Here is a 24,828-nt window from a genome sequence, read left to right as displayed (position 1 = left end):
AGAAAGGCAAAATAAATGCAGGCTAAAAAATTTAGGTTGATGTTTTAGTATTGATTACATAAGTTTGTTTGGGTTAAATTTGTCTACATATACTCCTGCACATAAAATAACAAAATGAAAAGTAATGCTGTAAAAGACTACATAAAAACTCTAAAACTAGTTAGGCCATTAACATATCTGCTGTAGAAGGGAACCGTAGAGAACAACTGCATTCCACTGTGTCCAAAACTGACTTCTTTCCAAAGAGCAATTAACTCTATGCCAAAAATTACCCTCCCCGCCCCCAGAAAAAAAAAGAAGAAAAGGTGTTGGGTAGCATGGTAAGATTTTACCTTAATTTTCAGTTTTCAGCTTAGTACAAAAGAATTCATGTTTGGATTTCAGTCTGTACCACAGTTCTCCTTGGTTCCCTTTGCCATATGCTGGAAATGCTGGGGAACATAGTACCCCATTTCCTGGTGCTGAGAGTCAGGCTCATGTCCTTATTCATCCCAGACGAGTGCACTGCAGTCCAGCTTTTCCCTCTGCTTTTGAGAGAGCTTATTTGGACTTGAATTAATTTATTTACATATTGTGTGTTAATCAGTTAAATAGTAGTAAAAAAAATTTCTTTTTAAAAAATTTTGAAAGACTTAGCATTGTGTAGATTAAATTAATAAAGTACCTTTTAAAAAATTTGGCACCTTATAAAGTTAATTGTACTTAATTTTTATTGATAATGATTTTTGAACTGCTAATTCTACTTTTGCAAACAAGTGAAAGAAGTAGTTAGCTGGCAAAATAATCACTCTTGGTATAGTTTTATAGACGTGTATACCTATGTTAATCTATGGATAGGAGTTTGGAGGGTTTTCTTCTAAATATCTAATCAAAATAGACAATAGATAATGTTTACATTTTATTTTTCTAGAATAAATATGTTTCTTTCCATTTAAGAATCCAATTTAGTTTGTTACTGGATTATAGTGAAATAAATTTTGGGTACTGAATTCAATTTTTTTTTTTATGGTAAGATGGAGTGTCAGTATGTTGCCAAGGCTCTCCCCGAACTCCTCAACTTAAACAATCCTCCTGCCTCAATTTCACGGCTCGCTGAGACTGCAAGTGTAGCCCAGTGTACCCAGAGATTTTTTTTTTAATTTCTCTTACACACTTTACCAAATCTGATATAATCCTCTGAGAAATTCTGCAATGTGTTAGGAAGGAAACAGCAAAATGAAACCAAATAAACTGTCAGAGTAAAACAAGGTACAGCAAAGCCCCAGGAAGTGTTGGATCTAGCACTGAAACCACCCTGTTCTAAAGTATCTGTGTCACTGCCCAATAGATACAGTGCTAATGGTCACATGTGTCCATTTAATTTACCTCACAGTGAGGTAAAGAAGCTAGAAATCCCAGCACTTAGGAGGCTAACACAAGAATAATATTGAGTTTTGGGCCTACCTGGGCTGTATACCAGTTCTCTATATCAAATAAATAAGCAAGCCTGCAGTCTGTCCTAAAATACTGAAAGCAATAAAAAAAAAAAAAACTTAAGACTGTTCCCATTACAGAATGATTTCTGTGATTTCTTTTTTGTCTTACTGTCTTACCTGTAATGTAAAATTGAGTCTGAATGTTTTGTCAATAGAAGTACTATACTATACTAATAATTTGTCTGTACAAATTATATATATTTCTAGAATCCCATGTTTTTAAAGTTGATTAATACCACTATAACAAATTATTATGAACTTTTTTCTTCTGAGTCTAGAGCCCTTTTTGATTACGACAAGACTAAAGATAGTGGCCTTCCCAGTCAAGGATTGAACTTCAAATTTGGAGATATTCTCCATGTGATCAATGCTTCTGACGATGAGTGGTGGCAAGCCAGGCAGGTTACGCCAGATGGTGAGAGTGACGAAGTTGGAGTAATTCCTAGTAAACGCAGGTAAATGGTTTATTCTGGTATTTCTTTCACTGTGCTGGAGCACATTGTACTTAGTGAAGTTAGCCCAATCAGTCTGGAAAGTACACTAGAGGTTCTAAGAGTGGGTAGAAGAGTAATGAGAGGATGTTAGTCAAATAACATAGTTTCAGTTGTTAAAGAATAACATTCAGAATGCTACTGTGTGCTGTGATGGGCCTTGTAGGTAACAAGACTGTATTGGGTACTTGAAATTTGCTAAGAAAGTAGAGCCTAAGTATTTTCACCACCCAAAGAATGTTTTAAAAGTAATTATGAACCGAGCTGTGGTGGTGCACACCTTCAATCCTGTCACTCAGGAGGCCCAGGCAGGCAGATTTCTGTGGTTCAAGGCCAACCTTATCTACAGGAAGAGTTCCAGGACAATCAGGGCTACACAGAGAAACCCTTCTGAAAAATACAAAAATAAATAAGTATGTGAGAGGATAGGTATGTACGATTTATGGCCATTGTTTTACCTATAAATAGGAAAACTATAACAAATCAAACCATGGGCTTTATGTGGGAGGGGCTTTCATGTGCCATAGCATAGGTGTTACAGTCAAGGACAACCTTGGCGTCAGTCCTTGTCTCCACTTTGTCTGCAACAGGATCTCTTGTTCACCACTGCCTACACCAGGCTAGCTGATGCTGTGAGCTTCCAGGAATCCTCCAGTCTCCATGTTTCATTACTGTAGGAGGAGTGCTGTAGGGTTTGCACTACCACTTGCTGTTTTGTGTTGATTCTGAGACTCTGAGCTGTGCATTAAACAGTTTACACACTGAGCCATCTCTCTAGCCTTGCTTTTTGAGACATGGTTTCGCAATGTATCACAGGCTGACCTTGAATTCTTAGTCCTCCTATCTGAGCCTCCCAAGTACCAGATTGCAGGTATGCATTACTGTACTATACACAATTGAAAAATTTTGAACCCCAAGATCATTGAAACTAGTAAGTTAAGAAAGCTGAATAAATAAATATCTTTCCCTAAATAGTGATTTTATGTATGCTTTGTTTTTCATGGTGTGATTCATGATTATTTAAATCTATCACACTTAAATATAACCAGTGGGGGTCCTAGTCGGGTAGCACACATTCTTAATCCCATTCCTCAGAGGCAGAGGCAGCTCAGTCAAGGACAGTCAAGATACATAGTGAGGCTCTGTCTCAAACAAACAAAAAAGTAACCACTGTATAACTACAAAATATTCTGTCACTAAATTGTCGTTTAGGGGGATGAAGCGAAGGTTCAGTAGTCATTGCTCTTCCAAAGGACCAAGGTTTGATTACCCAGCATGCATGAGGCCTGGGTTCAATCCCTAGTGCCTTCCACAGAGGAAAAAGAAAGTAAAAAGGAAGAGAGAAAACCTTGTAAAATACTTCATTTTCTTTTTATTTCAGTTATCTAGACTAGACTTATTTCGAGATAGTCAGCAAATATGGTATTAATGCTTATTATAACTAATTAATTCATTTAGGATCAAATTTATTGATGAGTAGCGTTTGTACTTCTTTTAATTGAAAAATGCACCATATCATGTCTGTTTTTCTTATATAGCACAAACAGGTAGTACTACTTTATTTTATTTGAAGTATTAAGGTCTGAGCTCCCATCTCACTTCTGGGCTTTGTACATGCTGCACATTCTTCCACTGGACTGCACCCTAAGTCTGAGAGCAGTAGTAAAGTATGCCAAGACGCCAAGATTTGTGATTATTGGTGGGGGGAGGTTATAACTGTTGTTAGCTAGAGCTAAATGCTTAGCAGATCCATCTGTTGTATGATCGTATATTTGATGAAAAATCTTATTTTAGGAGTGCAACCTTTGGCATTCCTCTTTCCTAGATTAAAATATGTGTGCTTGAATTCAGAAAAGCTTCTCTGCCTTCTTGATTCAATGCAGCCTCACATCTTAAATATCAAAGCTGCAGCTCCTAACAGTTGTCCTGTCCTTTGGAGTCTTGTGTCCCACAAAGGCTTTGCATGTGCCTCTCCCAGTGAGAGGCCTGCTGACTTGGATGGAAAGAAAGAAGTAACAGGTTCACCTTGAGGTGTCCGCCCATTCCCTAGTTCATAAATAGCATTAGAGAATATTACTCTTTTCTACCATAAAATGTAGTAGAAGGGCAAATTTGTCTTTTTTTTTTTTAATCTGAAGTAGGTCTTTGTTTTTACAGACTTTGATGAAGAAGCTTTCGTTCTTTCCAGTGAGAAACAGAGCATGGAAAGCAGCCTCCAGCTGCTTTGCTCTGGGCCTCGATTTCTCCTTAACCCAAGTGGTGAGGTGGGGGATATGCGTCTCCCGCTTTGATTAGCTCAAAGTCTATGGATGGCTCCCATACCTTTCATTGCTTTGTGCCAAAGAAACATTCTTCAAAGTCTGTATTTAGTAATTTTTTATTTTATTATTTTATGTACATTGGTGTTTTGCCTGCGTGTATGTCTGTGTGAAGATGTCAGATCCCTTGAGACTGGAGTTACAGACAGTTGTGAGCTGTCATGTGGGTGCCAGGAATTAAACCTGTGAGCAGCCAGTGCTCTTAACTGTTGAACTATCTTTCCAACCCTCAAAATCTTGTATATAACATATTTGAGCCCAGATAGAATAAATTCTGTTAAAAAGCATGGCACCAAGAGAGGATCTTAAAAGGGAGTTGAGCACTTTGGATCGTCAAATAACAGTCTATTTCCCCGCCTTTTCTGCACATCAAAGAAAGGCATGGCATTCCTCCACAGTACCTTGACTGCTCTGGACACAGTTAACAACCACAGGCTTTGGGGAGATGTAGACACTTTTATTTTTTTCTTGAATATTTTTAAAAGTTATGTTTTCTTAAGTAGAAGTGTCTTCTATCTAGAAATATAATACCATGAAGAGTTACAGTTCTCACAGTTCTTGATTTTATTTCAGGAATAGCATTTACAAATACTATTTATTTACTGAGCAAAACAACGATTAGAAAAGCCCATTTTTGAATGGTAAATGTTTATTAATAAATTCTAGTTTAGTGGTACCATCAATAAGTACTGGTTTAAGTTTAGAAATTATTTGTGCCATAAAGACTCCAAGTATTCTTCTGGAGTACTAAAGAACATAAGACTTAAATCTGTGAGGTTAAGGTCCTATTGTCCTTACAATAAAACATCAGCTAGATAGTTTCCATATATACTGTTGTGCTGGGTTTTCCTTCAGTATGCTACTATACTTAACAGCTGAAAATTAAAGGTTTATAAAAAGTTTAATTTACATGAAACCAAGTTTTCATGATTAATATTGATGTCACTATCTAAATGAGATTTTATTTTGTTTGTTTACTTGTATATTTGAATAGGTGACCCTTTTGTTGTTATTTGTTTGCGGGACAGAACTCTAGCCCATCCTGGCTGGAATTCACTATGGAACACAGTCTGACCTCAAGATTACAGTGAGACTCCATACCTAGTATAGATAGATAGTCATTTAGCAAGGTTCAAATTCAACATTTTTAAGAGCCCTTCTGGCACCTCTTAATCTGTTCACAAAGTACGCCTTTTACCCTTAAAGATACAATAAAGGTTGCCTGTTCTTCTTTCTCCTTCCAATATACTTTTCAGCTCTGACTTGTATACTATATTGTATCTTTATACTTATATATTATTGAAATTAAGCTTAATTTTTTTCCATGTGTATTTCATATTTCAGAGCTGCAGAACAGTACAAAATTTTTCAAGAGTACAGTGTCATCCAAATTTTTTAGTTTTGCTGCATTTGCTTTCTCTCTTTAGATCAATTTTCATCATATATGTCCTATGATAAACTAGTCTTTAAAAGAGTAAGGAGACGTAGAAAAATTACCGAAGTCGCACAGTGTTTTCAGTGTAATTATGGAACTGAGTGCATGTGAGTGTATACAGACTGCAGTTTGGTATTTCATAAGAGGTTTTTCATAGTAATACAATGTATCGTTTATCAGCAAGTCTAATGAATTTTAGATTATAAGTGGTGTCAGGCAATTAATCATATTGGACTTAAATAGCATCTAGGGAGTGGTGAGATGGCTTGGTCTGTGAAGTGTCACAAAAGTGTAAGGACCTGGGTTTAATCCTGACACCCACATAAAAATGTCAGGTGCAGGACAGTACACACCAGGATCTCCAACACTGGGGAAAGCAGAGAGGACAGTCTCTGGATTATGCCAGCCAGCCAGTCTAGCATGAACTCGAAGTTCCCAACATCATATTATACACTTATGACTTAAGTTCACAGGGGATCCAATTCTTCTGTCTTTCCTGGGTACACACACATTTGTTCATTCTCACATACAGACATGTGTGCATACATACATGCGTACATACATACATACAACTAAATGCCTTTTTCAGTGGTAGAAAACATGTAAGGAAGACCTCTAACAGTGACCTTTGACTTCCATGTATACATATGTATATGCATGTACACTCACAAACATGTACACACAAAACTTTTTAAAGAGAAAACTATTCTAACCAAGAATAGTAATGTAGACCTATAAACTCCATCTACTCAGAAGGTAAGACAAGGTTTTGAGTTCACATCAAGCATGAATAACAGTGAAATTCCAACTTGAAAACAGAAGTAAAAAAAAAATGTAGGAATCAAAACTCAGTGCTCGAAAATATATCTGATATGTGTAAGGCTTAGGATTCATCTCCAGCAACAAAGTCAGTAACCTTCTGTGTTTTGACAGAGTGGAGAAGAAAGAACGAGCCCGATTAAAAACAGTCAAGTTCAATTCTAAAACGAGAGGAGATAAAGGGGTAAGTATGTGAAATCTCTTTATTTCTGGAAATCCTTCAGACAATAGACCTTTCCATAATTTTTATTTCAGCTCTGTTGTTGAAAAGACTTACTATAAAAATTAACTGAGCAGCTCTCGCCTCGGGTCAGAATAGTAGTAGTTATTATAAAGTATCTATTCTACAGACCTTTTCAAATTATGTCATTTGATAGACTCTTAGTATCTTTTGAACAATATTAATTTTCTAAGTGATGTGGATTCAGCTTTCATTCAGTTTGATTGACTCTTTTAGTTGAGTTGATGATGTATACTTACAATCCCAAGACATAGAGAGAAGCAGATAGGCAGCAGACGTGCCTGTGCTCCAGCTGTTACAGGACAGCTGGTGTAACGATTCTTCTATACTCTGCTCCCGTTAAATGTTATTACCTACCGGGCATAGTGGCGCACACCTTTAAACCCAGCAGTCAGGAGGCAGAGGCAGGTAGGCGATTTCTGTGAGTTTGAGGCCAACCTGCTCTACATAATGAATTTCAGGACATCCCTTTGTACAAATTGAGACCCTGTCATTAAAGGGATGTGTGTGGGGGTGGGGGGATTAATTTAAGTCACAGTGTAAGTTTACAAGTTACAAGTTGAAGTCATAGAGAGAGGTATTTAATCTGTATCCCCCTTCATCCCATAATCAATTTCTTACTAGAATCCTTGTTTTTTGATGTTAGGATCAACATGAAGCTATATTTGAAGGTAATAAAGTCAAAAGAAGTTGTATAGGTGGCAAAAATATATCACGTTTCCTTCATATTTTAGGTGTTTATTTTCATTTACTTTAAATGTGCTTGAATTTGAAAATACAAGATGTTGATAGATGAGAAAGATAGTACAGATTTCAATTATACTATGTATGCAATTTCTAATTACCCACCCTGCAGCAAAATGTCCTTAAGTAAACTGAAGGAAGAACATTTACACATGCTTTACTGAAATGCTTTTCATAATGATTGGGATTTCAGACTTTTTAATCTGAAGCAAAATTTTATACGCTTTCATTATACTTTAGATAAATGTAAAAGCTAAATCAGCAAATACATTTATTCTCTGTACATCCTTATGACTGTACATCTTATCTCACTAAGCACCCAGTGCTTAAAACTTTAATATTTTAAAGAAATTAAATCTGAATAAATTATATAATTCAATTTTTGAAAGTGATAAATTTCTGTAAAATTAACTTGTAACTTTCAGACAAAAGAACAATTATAACTTGTAACCTAAAATAATATATAAGTTAGAAATTTCTATTGGAATAAAAATCCCAAGTAAATACTTAGGATATTAAATAGCTGTGTTTTCGGTACTTGTTTTATATGTGTATTTAAAAATAAGTCAGTACAGTAAACCATCAATGAATTGAAAAAGAGGTTGCATGTTTTAACTTTCCTTTCATTCTATACAAAGTTAACTTAATTAACGACATTTAAATCTTAGTCTTGTTTGTTGACCGTAACCAACTTTGTACACAGTCACTGTGTTCTAACACAGCACCAGAAGTATGCATGGTACTGAGTGGGGTAAAAATACGCTTGCCATTGATACAGAACTGCACTTCCTCCTGTAGTATTTTCTATTCCTCCTTTCCTTTCCTTACACGGTGATCTCTAAACTTTTTTTCATTGCAAACCTTTAACATTTCAGTTCCTCATTAACATTTTTAACACTCATTTAGCTATTTTTTAAATGCTTCATACAAAAATTATAACTATGTTCTTAATATATGTATCGGGAGTTTGTGGCATTGTATTATTTCTTATGTTTATTACACTCTTACAACATGACATTAATGATATTAAGAAATTAAAGATAATTTTTATTGAAAATACAGAAAAACTGAAGGTAACATGTCTCTTCAGTTTTGTACTTTCCATACACTTATTTGTTTGCTTGTGCTACTTTAATTTGCACTTTTAATAAATTCTTCACCTGAATGATACTAAGTTAGTATAATTAATACATTTCTTAACTAACACATATTTCTTCCTGTCCTGAATTATGATGTCCTTGTGATATCTCATTTTAGCTAACTGCAAAGATAACAAAAATCAAAACATTTTAAACTTCATGTTTCTTTGGTTATGTGCTAGGAAACTGACTCTGACCACTGTTTATGCAGTAAACAGGGTAAATAACCTTTTTTAAATCATCAGTTTTACCAGAAAACATAAATTCAAGCCAATGATTCTTAGGCAAAAGATAACTTTTTTTTCTCTGCTAAAACTTAAATTTTCTCTTTTCTAAAATTTAGACTTAAGCGGGTTTTTTAAGTTGCATAATGCTACTTGACGGTTTATAAAATAGCTGCCAAATCAGATTTCCCACAGTCCTCCACGGCAGCATTTTTAGCTTTTTCTTAAGAGTTTTCTTTTTTCTAGTTCCTTAGAACTTTCAGATTTTAAGATAATTTGCTTAGCTTATGAATTTGCTTATCTAACTTAATTTGAAATGATTATTTTCAAACTAAAACTTGAGTTATAGAATTAGAACTAAAGGCTACTTCCTTAATTGCTTGCACCACATGCTTATAAACAAGGACATGCAGTACAGATCAGTGTCAATATGCTTCAAAGTAATATGCAGTAATGGCCCCAGTTACTTGTGAAAGATACATTTCAAGACTGCAGTGGATTCCTGAAGCTATGGACGGAACCAAAACTCATATATCCTGGATTTCTCTTGGAGATATATATCTATAACAAGTATAATTTATAAATTAGGCACAATATGAGATTGATAATAACTATGCCAATATAATATAATAAAATTGCCATTATTGCTACTCTTGTACTTTGGTGTATTACGAAAAATGTTCACTTGAACATAAACACATGGATACCAAGAAGTCAATCTGATAACAAAGATGGCTACCAAATCACTTATGAGTCAGTTAGGTATACAGAATAGATGCACTAGACACAATGACAATTCACATCCGGGGTAGGTTGGAGCAGGATAGAATATCAGATTTCATCATGATATTCATATCAAAATGCAGTATAAAGCTTGAAAATTATTCATTTCTAAAATAGTCCACTTAATATTTTCAAACCAAGTTGACCACAGGTAACTGAAACCCTGAGAAGTAGATTGCCAATGGTACAGGACTTCTATATGTTGCAGCATCTTTGACACAGAACAACTTGGAAAATCAAAGCAAGGTTTCTCTCTTTGGGCTAGTGGTATGACTTAGTGGTAAAGCACGTGCCTACCATGTATAAGAAGACCCTGGGTTCAATCCCTAGCACTGCCTCCCTTCCCCCAAAATTACTTTTTTATATCTTCCCCACTCCAGATAATTGTTTTCATGTCACTGGTAGGTAAGGTCATTTCTACTTAGAAAGCCTGTGACAGAAGAATGGACAGCCAGCACTTCCTCTTTAATAGATATCATCCTCATGCTTCGCAGTCTCAGATTAGTGACTGCATAAATGTTCTTTCCTTTTGTATGTCACGGAGCTCATACTTAAGTTACCTTTTTCTCTTCAAAGAAAATTTTATTGTTAGGTACGTCCTCATAATTATTTAGGTTTGCTTTGTTAATAGTGGCTATTGTGTTAATTTATTGAGCCACAAATAAAGGCATAAAAGAAAAAGCGTCATTAGGACAAAGTAAAATCAGGATTGCTACTTAATACATGAAAGATAATTGAGCAGCAATATAACATTAAAAATAACTTGGTATCACATACTTATTATTCTACATGGGAATTTTCCTTGAAAAATATTTATGTAAATATTAACTGTAATAAATATTAGCTTGGTTTATACTATAATAGTAATCTAATTGGCTCTTTGCTTTTTTGTCAAGTAGCATTTATTCTTTGAGATAAAATTGAATGTGCTCTAAAATTAATTACCACTTCCAAATATTAGAATTATAGGACCTTATACAAAATCAGAAATTCATTTTTTATGTGATCAGTGTAAAATTCATGGCTGGCTGCACACTGTGGTCACAGGAGTCAGCTTCCATAGCTGCTAGGCTGGGCCTTTGTGCACACAGAAGTAGACACCCCCTTTGTTTTGCCCCTCCCTCTCTTCTTCAGCAGTCATTCAATGACAAGCGTAAAAAGAACCTCTTTTCCCGAAAATTTCCCTTCTACAAGAACAAGGACCAGAGTGAGCAGGAAACAAGTGATGCTGACCGTAAGTATGTGGATCCATTGGTCAACTGAAAATAGAATGTAGAGGGACCTGCTGCCCTGCAGTTGGTTGTTACCATGGAGACAGTTTCAAGAGCTGCAACAGGTTACTGATTGTCTCAACCAGGAGAAATTTAATACACACAAATTAATTTGTATGCCAGTCTTAACTTTTCTGGTACCTAGGAATTATTGAACATTGTTTTAAGTTATCTGTTTATAGCTTATATATAAAATAAATATAACTCTTTGAAGTAAAGGCTCATGTAAAAAAGCACTTGACGCACACTCAAATATTTCTGAGGAAAAAAATGTAGATTTCTGATTTATAGGTATAGTACTGCCAGTTTCTGATACTAGATCATCTGCAATCGTTCCATCTTATCTTAATTTCATCATAAATATAATGTAAATTTTACTTGTAAAACATCAAATGACCTAAAATTTTGCCTTTCTATTCTAATTAACTGCTAAGTTCCAGTTTTTATTCTTTTTGTAGATAACATTTAGTAACTCATTCTAAACTTTGAAAAATCTAAAACCAGTCTTCGTAAGATGTGTGTACCTGTAATGGTCTTGGAACTGTCTCTTACTGTAGCACCAATTCTATGCATCACTGACAACTATTCTTTTTGATTGTCTTTTTATTGCTTGCTCTCTGGGGACTACTCTCTACAGGAGATCCCTGACGACATGGGATCAAAAGGCCTGAGTAAGTGACCGAAACACTCCCAAGTTATTTTTTAACCTCCTTCCTTACTTAGGAACATTTTGAGATTCATAGTAGTGTGCCTTTCTGGCATGAGGAGGTATGTGCTTTAGGTGGCTTTTAGACTGTCCATGTTTGTAACGTGCTTGGGATTTTTATTTCTAGAATATAATTTTTGTTGTTTTCTTGTGTTCCCTTTTTAACATACCACTTGAAAAACTCGGTTACATTTGAGTTTTATAATTTTTCTGATAGTTATTTTTGCTAGAAAATTTTTGACTGTAGACATTTTAACACTTTTTTAAATAGTACCACCTGCTCATTTTAATAGGATATTGACACGTACACCTTTGGAGCTTTGGTTCTTCCTTTTTAAAGCAAGTTTAAATCACTACAGTAATATGTTACAGAACCCTTGTTTTCATGTGAAATAGACATCAAGTTCAAGGGGAAAATTGAGTAGCCTCCTTTATAAGAAGTGGTATAGAATATATTATAGCTAATGTTCCTCCCTTAACCAGGTTGTTTACTTTGATTGTTGTTGTTCTTGTTCTTCTTGTTCTTGTTGCTGCTCTTAACTTTCTATATAGTAACTAATTAGTCATCATATGAAGATTAGTCGATTCTAATATATAGAAGAATTCAATGTTTGAATAAGCATGTGACACATGCCTGTAATCCCATCACTAGCTTTGTGAGTGTAATCCCATCACTGGTCTACAAAGGGAGTTACAGTTTTAAATTAGGTGTTTTCAAATTGTTGAAGTATGAAAAGTCACCTAATACTACTAAGTTAAATTTAGGTAATCATGACTCATAGAAATAATCATTTAAGCTAATTTTCTTAAATTGTTCATTTCATTTGAATTATTAGCCATTTTAAAAACTTGTAGTTTTATTGATACCTAAATAGTTAGCCTTCCAAGAACTACATAATTAAATAGTAAATTTTACAGTTTTAGTGATGGATTTTTGCACTTTAATGATTTACTTTCAGTTTGATCTTAATGACTTGGGTTTGCATTAGACGGGAGAGAGTACTTTATATGTAAAGTACTTCTGCCAGGCATACTTTTCTCTAGGCGTCCTTTGCTCTTTTTTATGTTTGCATATGTCTTCTTAGTTGGATTAGTAGGGAGGTGGAGAGGATATGAGAGGAGTTGAGATAGGGTAAAACATCAAAATATGTTGTATGAAAAATTTTTTAATTAAAAAATATAATTTGGTGGCACCACAAATTTCCTGTCATTAGTGGCAGCTTCTTTACATTTTAGAAAAATTTACCAATGAAAACCTCCAGTAATTGGAAAATAGCTCCACAGATTACTGATGCTCTAGGATTTATTTTGAGGCTGATATATTTTAGAGGTTATATGGATCAACTTGGAATTTTTTAATCTCCTTGAAGCACCACAGACCTATGAAAATACTCCTTAAAAGGAACTCAGTGGGGAACTGAGCCCTCTCTCACACTTCACGCTGTTGTGTGTGCTTAGCACCTCACCCTGTGTCTCTCTAATTGGGAATTGAAACTTCCTTAAGAGAAAAATTATGAAAAATAACTGATTATCAGGCAATGTCACTTGGTGAAAGATTTAACTTTCTACACAGTGCATTATAATTCATCGAATTATATGTATCTGCTTCATTTCACAGGAATTGAAAGACTTTATTAACTTGGCAACCTAAAGGTCAGGTTTTATTCAGAAATTATTGAAGGCGACAGAAAAATACCAGTAGAATTCTAAAACTGGGTATGAAGGAGGTTCTCACATAAAACAAACACTTCAAGCGTTATAGGTTGATCTTTACTATAGAGAAAATACACGAAGAAGGATACTTATGACTTCATTATATGCTAAAGTTCAAAATACACCAAAATAAGACTAAAGGAGATGTATATAACTCAGTAGACGATAGATGAAGTAAAGTCCTAACACAGTCTCAGAAAGGACTTCTCCCTGTCTAGAACACACTCACTTTCTGTTTTCACAGTTTTCAGTTTTATAAAGCACCTCGGCTAGCCACATAGGTTTCTTGTGTCTGTCTAGTTTCTTCTTGTTCCAAAAGCTGATATAAGCAGAGTTGTGCACAGCTCTCAAGTGCCAAAACCAGACTTAGTTTTACTACTTTTGTTACAAATAAGATGTCAAATAGTATTGCTTGTGATTGGCAATGTAACATTTGGAGAGAATAAACAAACACCCTGTCAGGAAGGAAATGTTTGAGAAGACAGGTAAAGCGTGGTTAAATTTGAAATAATCGTGCTCACCAGGCATCATAAAAATAGAAGAGACAAGGAAGAAAGGAAAGCAGAGGAGAGGGGAAGGAGGAGAGAAAACTTATGGAATGCTTTCTTCCTGTATTATAGGCTCAGCCTAGAATTGAAGGCTCTATTTACATCAAGTACAGGTTTTTTTATGAATCAAGTAACAGGCTATCCACTAGAAAGCTAGACAAGGGATGAGACAAGTGTGTTGACTTTCTGTTACTAAGAAGCCTAAGATAATCAGCGTATGAAGACAGATGTTCATTTTGACTCAGTTTGGAAACTGCAATCAGTGATCACTTGGCCCTATAGCTTGGGAGGCATGTGGCAAGATAGCACATCATTGAAGAATGTGTGTGGTGTAGTAACCTGTTCACCTCGTGGTTCCAGGAAGTACAGAAAAGCCTGGAAAGACTAGTGTCCTACTACTCTCTTGGAGTGCCCTCAGTGACCGAAATCTACACACTAGGCTGCACTTACTAAGTGTCTACACCTTCTGATTATGCCAAGCTGAAGATCACGTTCTTAATTTATGGCCCTTTGAGAGACGCCGCAGGTGCAGCTCCTAGCACAGCAGAGCTCAAAAGATAAGCAGATACAGAAGCATGTGTAAAAATCTATTTCCCTAGTAATCAGCATATACAAAATGACGCCTTTATCCATTGCCTGAAGACACAATCCGTGATGGAGTTAGTTCTATTGAGTAGCCTTTTAAAGCACTGTGATTACAAATATAAATTAATATAGCCTTTCTCAAAACTTTTATCTTTTGGTACATTAAATCCTTTTCAAGATTATCTTCAGGATATGATTGGAGTTGGAGATAAATTTTATCATTATTTAGAAGTAACAACAAAAAGAATATAAAAGGTTGAAGCCATCCTGTCTTAATTTGGAAATGGTTAATGAAATATGATCTATCTGTATTTATAGTATTATATGACAGTTGAAAATTATGTTAAAAACCAGGTCATTCATGCCCTGAGAAGACACAGCAAGAGCATCACAAGCCTGAGATCAACGTGATCTACATACAGATGGCATGGAAAATGCTCACAACAAAATAAAAATGAAGCTACACACTTCAGATATGCAAACAGAGTGTGCTTGGCACTCTGAAATATTCTTATGCATGTCTTTTGATACTCACATAAATGCCTTTCTCTCAGGGAAATAATATAGAAGAGGGAGAAATTATTGGGTCATATGTATACATTTGTTTAGCTTTACAGAATTGGTTCTCCATATGTATAGTTTCCTTATCTAAGAATTGAGCAAACTGAAGATTGGAAATTGTTGTGGAACATTTAACAATCAACAAATTTAACATTTAACAAAGATGTGTCATATTTGTTTATGCTGTAGTTGTTTGACTCTGTAAAGATTTGTTGCATTTGTGTTAAATAAAACCTGGGTTCAGAGAGGCGGGTTAGCAGCTAGGTGACAGGAAGTAGCAGGGAGGAGCTTAGAGTGGGATTTTTATTTGGGGCAGTGTGGAAGAAAGTGGCTTCCAGGGGTGCCAGCTAAGAAAGAAAGTTGGGCAGTTGCTAGTCTTTAACTCTCTGAGCTCACAGGTTTTCACCTTAGCATTTGAATCTCAGGTTTTATTAGAACTATAGAGATTTAGTTAGAACTGCCTTTAGCTGCAGTGGCAGAGCTCCCCTAGGCTGCAGCCTGAGCAGTGCAGCCCCTGTAGTTTAAAGCGCAGCCACTGGGACTAAAGTAAACAGCATTTTGGTACCCAAATGTAGCAGGCTTTCTCTGGGCCTCTTACCAGCTCCCAGACACAGACTTACTAATTATGAATGTTCAGCCCTAGCTTAGGCTCATTTCTCGATAGTTCTTAATTTAACCTGTTTCTCTTCATCCACATTTTGCCTTGGGTCTTTTTATCTTTCATTCTGTATGTCCTTCTCTGTCTGGCTGGCTAACAGCTACCTGGATGACTGGCCCCTGGCATCTCCATCTCTCACCTCCTCCTACTACTTATTTTCTAACCCACCAGCCCCACTTATCTCTCTTCTGCCTAACTATTGGCCATTCAGCTTTTTATTAGACCAATCGGGTGCCTTAGGTAAGCAGAGCAACAGACCTTTACATCGTTTAAACAAATCATCATAAACAAATGTCAACATCTTTACATAGTTACAATAATATTTCCCAACAGAATATTTGGGGAGAAGAATCCAAATACCTGCAAAACATAAATCTTGAATTTGCCACATACTCAAAGCACTGCACTAAATGCACTGAAATGACATCCTCCTGCTGCAGCTTCCTGTATTTCACAAATCCTCAAGTCTTTCTATAGCACTTGTATTTACTATTATTGACTTCACAGCCTCCAGTGATGTAAATTGAATTGGCTTTAATTTCCTTCTCGTTCGCTGAACGATACAGTTCAGGCATATTTACACTGTATTGAGTATTGTAGAATCAAAAATGGATTAAAGTATATGGGAGACGACTGAGTCACTCTGCATATAGTCCCAACGTTTGGGAGGTTCGAGGCTATGTGAGAAGGAGTTCAAGGACAGACTTAGCTACCTATTATAGCTGGATTACATGAGGCTCTGTCTCGGAAGGAAAGGAGAAAGTGGGAAGTACATGCAGATCCTACAAGTTTTATGAAAGGCACATTCACATCCTCATTCTCTTACCTCCGGAGTCCTGGAAAAACCTTTGGTGGATACTTAGGAATCCTGGGCTGACAAATAATTTTCCAGATTGTTTTTACTCACAATCCTACCCCCAGTTGATGATTCTGGCCCCTTATATCCTTGTTTCTGCTTGGCATGTCTGGTTTTGTTATTATGTTGTAAGTAAATTTAAACACCTTGTAATCTGTGTATTAGCTTTCTAACTTTCTTGAGCAAATTATGTTCAAGGTTTTGTTTTGTTTTTATGTTGACAGAGCTAGGGCTTGGACTGGGTGCTTCATCCATGCTAGCAAATGTTGTATTACTGAGCAGCAGCCCTATCTCCAACAGGTTACTTTTAGAGGAGGGGCGCTTTACTTTTCTTGTTAGTTCTCAAGCAATACCAAGTGTTATCCTAGTCCAGAGCCTACACTCAGAATAGCAAAGTTTTATTATAGAGGAACTAAGCACAGAAAATATGAGAACATACAAAGTTTATTATAGTATACCTTTGGGAGTTTTAAAGAGTTCAGGTGAGTAGATGAAGTAAAAAAAGAATCATAACCTTTTATTCTATAGTGTATCAGATTGAAGGGTAGAATAGTAAACCCTGTCTTCTGTTATACCCTACTTCGTAATTTTCAGCTCAACATTAATCACATTGTCTCTTACATACCCACTTATTCTTGGCCTGCAGATAACTAATTTTTCTTTCTTTCACAACTTAGAGATTAAAGATTGTAATGCCAGTCTTTATACAGGCTTCAGAAGTTTTGGGGTTTTAATGCGGCATTCCTCTTGTAACAATTTTTTTAAAAAATAGGATAGGTAAAAAGTGTGATAAAAACTAAGACATTTAGCATTATTAATGTTATTTTAAAAACAGTTTAAAGCAAGCTGAAATGTTTAACAGGTAAATTAGAATTTATAAATTAAATTGAATATCATTGAAGAATTTCAGTGATTGTGTTGAAGTCCATGTAGTAACATGAAAAAGAAATGGGAGAGGGTTTAAAGGATATTTCAGTGTTTAGAACAGTTGCTTCTACAGCTATAAGGACCAAAGTTCGAATCCCCAGGTCCCATGTAAATGTTGAAGGCAAAGGCAAGGGTCCTCAGAACAAGCAATACAGCCATTTAGACTAGCAGTATCAGTGAGCTCCAGCTTTAATGAAGAGACCAGCCTCTATGAAGAAGGTGAGGAGCTCCTGAGGATGAGTGTCAGCATCCACTTCAGACCTCCACATGCATGCACAGCCACACACATGGGCAGACCTGCATACATACAAAGCATGCATATGAACACGTGAACATGGAAAAAGAAAAATATTATAAACTTTACCTGTTTTTGATGTGTACTTGTCATGTGTTAATTTATTCTACTTCTGATATTAGGCATAATTATTTTACCAAAGTTTCTTATAGGGAAAAAGTCTTTATAACTTCTACTGTTTTATTCCCTAGCAGAGTCATACATAAATAAATTTTAGTTATTTTCACCCCATCGTCCTCTCTGGTTCCACAAGTCTCTTACTTTCATGTCTGTTTGCTTCCCTTTTGCAGCCCACTGAGAATTAAATTTCTTTGATCATGAATATGGAGAGATTATTTGGTGACCATACCACTGAAAAAAATGACTCTCCCTCTCCTAATTCTATTTTTAAAACTTTAAATCCTTTATTTAAAATGTAAATTGTGGGGCTAGAGAGATGGCTCAGAGGTTAAGAGCACTGACTGTTCTTCAGTCAGTCAGTTCAATTCCTGAGTTCAATTCCCAGAATCCACATGGTGGCTCACAGCCATCTGTCATGAAATCTGGTGCCCTCTACAGGCCTGTAGGTAGGACGCTGTATACATAATAAAGTGTGTGCCCAACACCTGGCTTCAAAAAACAAAAAACCTAAGAGTGGTGGGCTCATGCCTCTAACTCCATCAATTAGAGGGCTGAGGCAAGAGGATCAGGAGCTCAGGGCCATTCTTAGCTGCAGAGCAAATTCCAGGACAGGTTCAACTAGGAGACTCTGTTTCAATAAAAACCATACATACATACATACATTCATACATACATACATACATACATAAATGGAATGTAAATTGTGGTTAAGAAAGGTCTGTACATTAAGGCTGGGAGGTTGCTCAATCAGCAAACTGCTTGTCATACAAGCATGGAGACCTGATTTTTAAAAAACAAAAAGCCCAGTGGAATAGCACATGCCTGTTGAAAGAGGCATGAGTGACCCTGGATGGTTCCATTGCTGTTGGGGGACCAGGACCAAGGGCAAGAAACAGAATATACCAGTTTTATTAAAGGGAAGTGTGGAGGGAAGGAAGGGAGAGGTGGGGAGAGAGAAAGGGGGAGGAAGAAAAGGAGAGAAAGAAAGCTGCCTCTTAAGAAGGAGGGTGGGATTGGGAATGGTAGAACTTGTCTCTTAAAGGAGCGGGCTACTGCCTGGATTAATCTTGCCATGTGGCAGGGAAGGCCAACATAATCATAATCCCATCTTTCTCTTATCATAAAAAGGTGGGAAATTAAAGAATAGCAGGTAGGACAGGAACAGGGGCTCTGGGTTCTCAAGACTGCTTCCTGTTGATTTATGGCCATGGAAATCTTGGGGCACCTACCTGAGAAAGCTGGGGTGCTGGCCATGTCCTGGAATATCTGGTTGCCTCACTGTTTCTATGCTCTGGAACTATCCAGTGTCTCTTGGACCTAGTGAAGTGTTGGCAGAGCAGGGGACAGGCCCTAGGAAGGAGAGGTGATGGGAGAGCCTGTCTAGTTCACAGCACCCATGAAAGTTTACAAGGCAAGTGACACTGACAGATCCCACTGCGGGTGGGGGACCAGGGACAGAAAAATACAATATGCCATGCAGAGAGAGCTTGGGTATGGAGAGTTTATTTAGAGGATATTGGAAGGGTATGGCGGTAGGGCGAGGAGAAAAGGAAAGAGACAGCTGCCTCTTCAGAATAACAGCAGAGAGAGAAGAGACCAGCTTGCTTCAGCAGGAAGGGAGAGATTGGGAGTGGGCAGAGCTTGTCTCTTAAAGGAACAGTCTACTGTCTGGGTTCATCCTGCCAGGTGAGAGGGAAGGCCAACATAATCCTAACACCTATAATGCTAGCACTTGGGAGTGAAAATGGGAGAATCCCTGGAACTTGTAGGTCTTGACCAATCAGTGAGCTCCAGGTTTAATGAAAAACAGTCTCAAAAATAAGATGGAGACTCAGAGAAAAAGACAGTGTTGACCTCTGGCCTCAACACACACAGTTTTTTGAGAGAAATGATCTTTTTCTTTGCAGTTTAAGTTCTTGTCAAATAGATCTTTCACTTCCTTGGTTAGAGTACCCCAAGATACTTTATGCTATTTGTGGCTATCGTGAAAGGTGATGTTTCTCTGATTTCCCTCTCTGTCTCTTTGTTCTTTGTGTATAGGAGGGCAACTGATTTTTTGGAGTTGATCTTGTATCCTGCCACAGTACTAAAGGTGTTGATCAGCTGTAGGAGTTCTTTGGTAGAGTTTTTGGGGTCGCTTATGTACACTATCATATCATCTGCAAATAATGAAAGTTTGACTTCTTCCTTTCCAATTCGAATCCCCCTGATCTCTTTATGCTGTCTTATTGCTATTACTAGAACTTCAAGCACTATATTGAAGAGGTATGGAGAGAGTGGACAGCCTTGTCTTGTTCCAGATTTTAGTGGGATGGCTCTGAGTTTCTCTCCATTTAATTTAATGTTAGCTGTCGGCTTGCTGTATATTACCTTTATTATATTTAGGAATGAACATTGTATCCCTAATCTCTCCAAGACCTTTATCATAAAGGGGTGTTCAATTTTGTCAAATGCTTTTTCAGCATCTAATGAAATGATCATATGGTTTTTTTCCTTCAGTTTATTTGTATGATGGATTACGTTGATAGATTTTCGTATGTTGAACCAGCCCTGCCTCTCTGGGATGAAGCCTACTTGATCATAATGAATAATTTTTGGATGTGTTGTTTTACACTCTCATGCGGGTCTACTGTTCTCCTTTCAGCAGAACTGCTTAATTGCCTGAGCAGACCTGGGCCTCAAACTTTTTTGTCCTTAAAATGTTCTTGTTCTTCTCTCCCTAGCATTAGACATTTAGGTTTCCCTCTGTCCTTGAAAGTTCCTGTTGTTTGGTTTTCTAAATAAAATTTTTGGTCTTTTATTCAAGGAAGATAGATAGAAAGATGCTTATTGAGCAATGAGTACCTGGTACGAAATGGGGCCGCTTTTGAGCAGAAGCTAGGTGGCTTTTTACTATTTGCTGGAGACGTTGTCTTGTTCTGGAGAGTAGTCTCTTGTCACAGTGGCTAAGGAATGCTGACCTATTAAAATGCAGTGATGCATCTCAAATTCCCTTCGTCATTACCTGTTAGACAGTTGTCATGTACACAGCTGCAGGTGGCTATGGTAAATGACAGAGGGACCTGTCCCCATCAGGAAGTGGCCTCTCTCTGCCCTTAGGTGGTCTTTCCTAAACTAAATGATCAAATATAGTTTCTCTTTTTGGATTTTATGGTATGGTGTTTAAGAACTAATTCAAGATTATGTTTCATCTGTTGTGTGTTCTACTTGGGTTTTTACTGAAAATTTTGTTCATAAACTATATTTAAAGAGTAAGGCATTTTCTTTTATGTCAGGTATTTCCTTGTGCTAATTTGTGTTAATTTAGTTGAAAATTTGACTTTTTCATGGAAAATCTAAAATGCTTCGTAAAAATTCTTTGATTTTTTTTTTAATGTGGAATTTTATGTGGTCCATATCTCAACATTTACAATACCACCTTGTTTAATTTTGATAATTTGATTTTATCCGCTTTTAAATTAATGACACTGTTTTCTTTTTCTTTTCATTTTCCTTCAATTTCAGAGCATGTAACTTCTAATGCCAGCGATAGTGAAAGTAGTTACCGTAAGTGTTCCATGTCGCTTATTCTTCTGTAAAGAAGTAATGAATACCTTTGAGTGGCTTTTTTCTTAGCGATATGCTATGAAACCTAAAGGTCAGATGCCTAAGATTGACAAGCCAGGAAAAACCAAGTAAAATTGTAGACCTGAGAAAGGAAATCATCTGAAGGTTCAGTATCTCTAACCAAAAACTCACACTCGTTAGCACCAGCATGATACTCTGAAAGTTTATCATATCATTCAGTTCAGAGTTGCTTGGCCAGGATTGGCTGTGTAAATATTTTAAATGCAAAAAACATCTAACTTGGAAAAAATTTTTGTTGCAAGCGTTTTGGGTGAGGGGTCCTCAAGCTGTACATACAGAGAAGGGTTAATTTCAGGGTTTTAATGAAAACAAACCCACTTACCAATTTAATTTATGTATACTATCCATAGTCTGTGGCTTTGTGTGTATCTTATAAAAAGTAAATATCTCATAGGGAATGAACTTGTATTTTTCTATTTTCTTTAGTAATTTCATTTTTAACATAAGCATTTAAAGGATATTTGTGAGTAATGCTAGATGATTGTTAGTTTATTTCCTTTTTATTCTGTGCAACCATTGCTCAAAAAGTAATACTGTTTTCTTTCTTAATGTTTAATGTTATACTCTTGATGTTAATTGGGCTATATAAATAAGGATTTTTATTTTTAGACAAATTGGAATATGGAAAACGGAGAGTATGTGGATAACAATTGTAACAACTTAAAAATTAAAATTGTTTTTCTAACTTTTTTTTACTGCTGTCTAAAATGAAAGTAATCTTGATTACAGATGAGTATGGCTGCTCAAAAGGTTAATCCCTTTACCACTCTCAGATTTTCATGTTGGCAATATATACTTTTAACCCTCATTCATTGATTGGATATTTTTTCTACATAATAGCTATGTAATTTGAGAAAGAACAATGACAAAATTATTTCTTTATTTACTTAAAATCAGAATCCACTGTAGAGTAGTTGAGTGGTTTTTCTAGACTAAAAAGAGGTAAATGAAAGTATATACTGTCTTTTCTCACCATTTGCATGAATTACTAAGTTTTGGAATATCCAACTGCATGTTTTGTAGTATGTAAACCATATTTTACATCAGTAACTTGTTTTGTTTTGGTTTTTGAGACAGGTTCTCACTAAGTGTAGCCTTAGATAGCCTGGAACTCTCTACATAGACTAGCCTCGAATTCATAGAGATCTGTGTGCTACCATGCATAGATATATCAGTAATTTAAAAAAGAAAAACGAAAAAGAGAAAACAACTCATGAAGTATCTGTTGTGGAATACTACAGTAGTAAGATTGGAAACAAAAAAAGTACAGATTTGTATGGCACTATTACAGATTTAGAATGCCATCAGCTGCACGCATGTAGTAATGCATGCACTGTGAACCAATCACAAAGAAGCCTACTTGTGACAGAATCTTGATGAGGAGAACATTTCCCAAATACGTTATTCAGTTTTCATTGCTTTCATTCAGTCACTGAGTCTTTGTTGTTTTCTGTAGTACATGTTTATGGCTAGAGTTTTAATTATTTTCATGGTATTCACAGAGTTCACATAGCTGCTAGATTTTTTCATTTATTATATTTCCAAGCTCCTTTAATTTAAATTTCAGATGCAGTGCTTTTGTAATTAAAGCAAAATTATACTGTTTTTAAAAATAAAATATAGCTTTAGATAAATACAGTCAATTGAAACAAAAGCAGTACTTTCTATGGCTTACTGGGTTTTTCTGATTTTGATTTTTGTTTTGTTTTGAGGCTGAGACTCTAGTGCTGGGATTTTAGGCAAGCAGTCCCATATCCGTAGAACATATTTATAGTAAATGTGTGATGTGTGATATACCAGAGGAAAGAATTTTTGTTGGTTTGGGGTTTTGGTATGAGGAGGTTGTTATTTGGAGGCAGTTTTGTTTGTTTTTTGTAGTACTGGGAAGCAAACTCAGGCAGCCCTCCAGTAAATTAAATCTCCAGCCAGAAGTAAAGGTTTTAATGGTTTTGATGATCTATAAATAAAGGAAGCACATAGTAGCATTAAGTTATAGGAAAAAAATAATACGTTTATGTTTTGTCTTATATTTATTAAGCTTACCTTTATGATTTAATGATTTCCCCTTTTGTTCTAAATCTTGCCTTGGATAATTTATGATACAATACCTTTTGTATCCTCTGTTCACTTCTCAGAAAGTCCTAGTGTCTTATGTGTAAAAAGCTAGGTGAGTTGTGTGGAGGAGGATCACATTGACATCAGTTGTCTTCATATTGTCTTACCCTGGCTTTCACTCTCCGTAGGTGGTCAAGAAGAATATGTTTTATCGTATGAGCCAGTGAATCAACAAGAAGGTTTGTGAAGTTCGTTCATGTTGTATATATAGCCTTATTAAAAAGTATATTCAAGGCCAGTGAGATGGACAAGTGGACAAGAGCACTGCTGCCAGACCTGATGACCTTAGTTCAATTTCCAAAAACATGGTAGAAAAAGATAAGCAACTCCCACAAGTTATCCTCTCTCCTGCATATGCACATACCATGTCACATACACAGAAATTAGTTAGAATAAATTGATTAGTTAATATAAAATGAAAGTAAATATGCTTTTTGGTTTGAAAAATTAGACTATACTGATTTTTCAGATGCAAAAATATTGTATCGTAATTTTACTATTTTTAAACTATGTTGAAAAATTCTATATGAATTTCAAGAAGAACTACTTAATACACAGAATATTAGAACCAAATCATCTTATATTAACTGGTTTTTACTGATGGTATATTCCTAAGCCACTTCTTTTGAATATGTATAATATTGCATTACTGCCCTTGCAATAACACTTTACAACTGTCAGAGATGCTTTTAAACTCATAGTTTCTTATCCTCTTTACCCAGGCGGTTTCTAGGCCCTTCTTATTCCATATGTTGTATCTTCCTCACTATATCTAATTCCTCCAACCAGAATACTAGGCTGATGCTCACCACCGACTTCCTTCGTCAGCACGACCCACTGTGTACTCTGCTGAGTCATCTAGATCACTGTCGTCACATCACTTCTACACTCAGTTGTTCTTGTTCTTTCTGTCTTCTCTGCTCTGCCTTCTTAGTTCTTAACTTCAGAACCTACCAGGAAAACACTGTACTTTGTTTTCTGTTTATAATGAGATGTTGGTGATATATTGAACTGTCTAAGATGCTAAATTTTACTTGATTGACTTCAGAGATTTTAATAACAATTTATTTACAAAAGAACATAATGTAGAGAAAGAACAAAGAAGAGATTCTTCAGAATGATTTCCTTCACTGCTGAAATAAAACACATTTGTGTTTGCTAAGTGTTTATACCTTTT

At 35.9% G+C, this 24,828-nt stretch overlaps 1 protein-coding gene across 25 annotated transcripts in view; it reads left to right on the top strand.

Annotated features, from left to right (window-relative positions):
* Dlg1 (discs large MAGUK scaffold protein 1) overlaps nucleotides 1-24,828 on the top strand; it is a 194,116-nt gene that overhangs the window by 150,664 nt on the left and 18,624 nt on the right. For 5 of the 25 annotated variants that reach the window (XM_048453979.3, XM_085685418.2, XM_085685408.2 and 2 more), the window contains 6 exons: nucleotides 1,754-1,930; nucleotides 6,653-6,722; nucleotides 10,804-10,903; nucleotides 21,414-21,455; nucleotides 22,251-22,286; nucleotides 23,780-23,830. In XM_048453979.3, the coding sequence (XP_048309936.2) occupies nucleotides 1,754-1,930; nucleotides 6,653-6,722; nucleotides 10,804-10,903; nucleotides 21,414-21,455; nucleotides 22,251-22,286; nucleotides 23,780-23,830 (476 nt within the window). Of the gene's footprint in view, nucleotides 1-1,753; nucleotides 1,931-6,652; nucleotides 6,723-10,803; nucleotides 10,904-11,577; nucleotides 11,612-21,413; nucleotides 21,456-22,250; nucleotides 22,287-23,779; nucleotides 23,831-24,828 lie in introns of those variants that run through there. The other 20 variants (XM_085685423.2, XM_085685414.2, XM_048453991.3 and 17 more) reach the window with 10 other exon arrangements.

This window comes from Myodes glareolus, chromosome 2, assembly GCF_982192425.1.
Source record: "Myodes glareolus chromosome 2, mMyoGla1.1, whole genome shotgun sequence".
Classification (NCBI taxonomy): Eukaryota; Metazoa; Chordata; class Mammalia; order Rodentia; family Cricetidae; genus Myodes; species Myodes glareolus.
The sequence above is the reverse complement of the archived record's forward strand: the minus strand, read 5'-3'. Positions and strand labels throughout refer to the sequence as shown.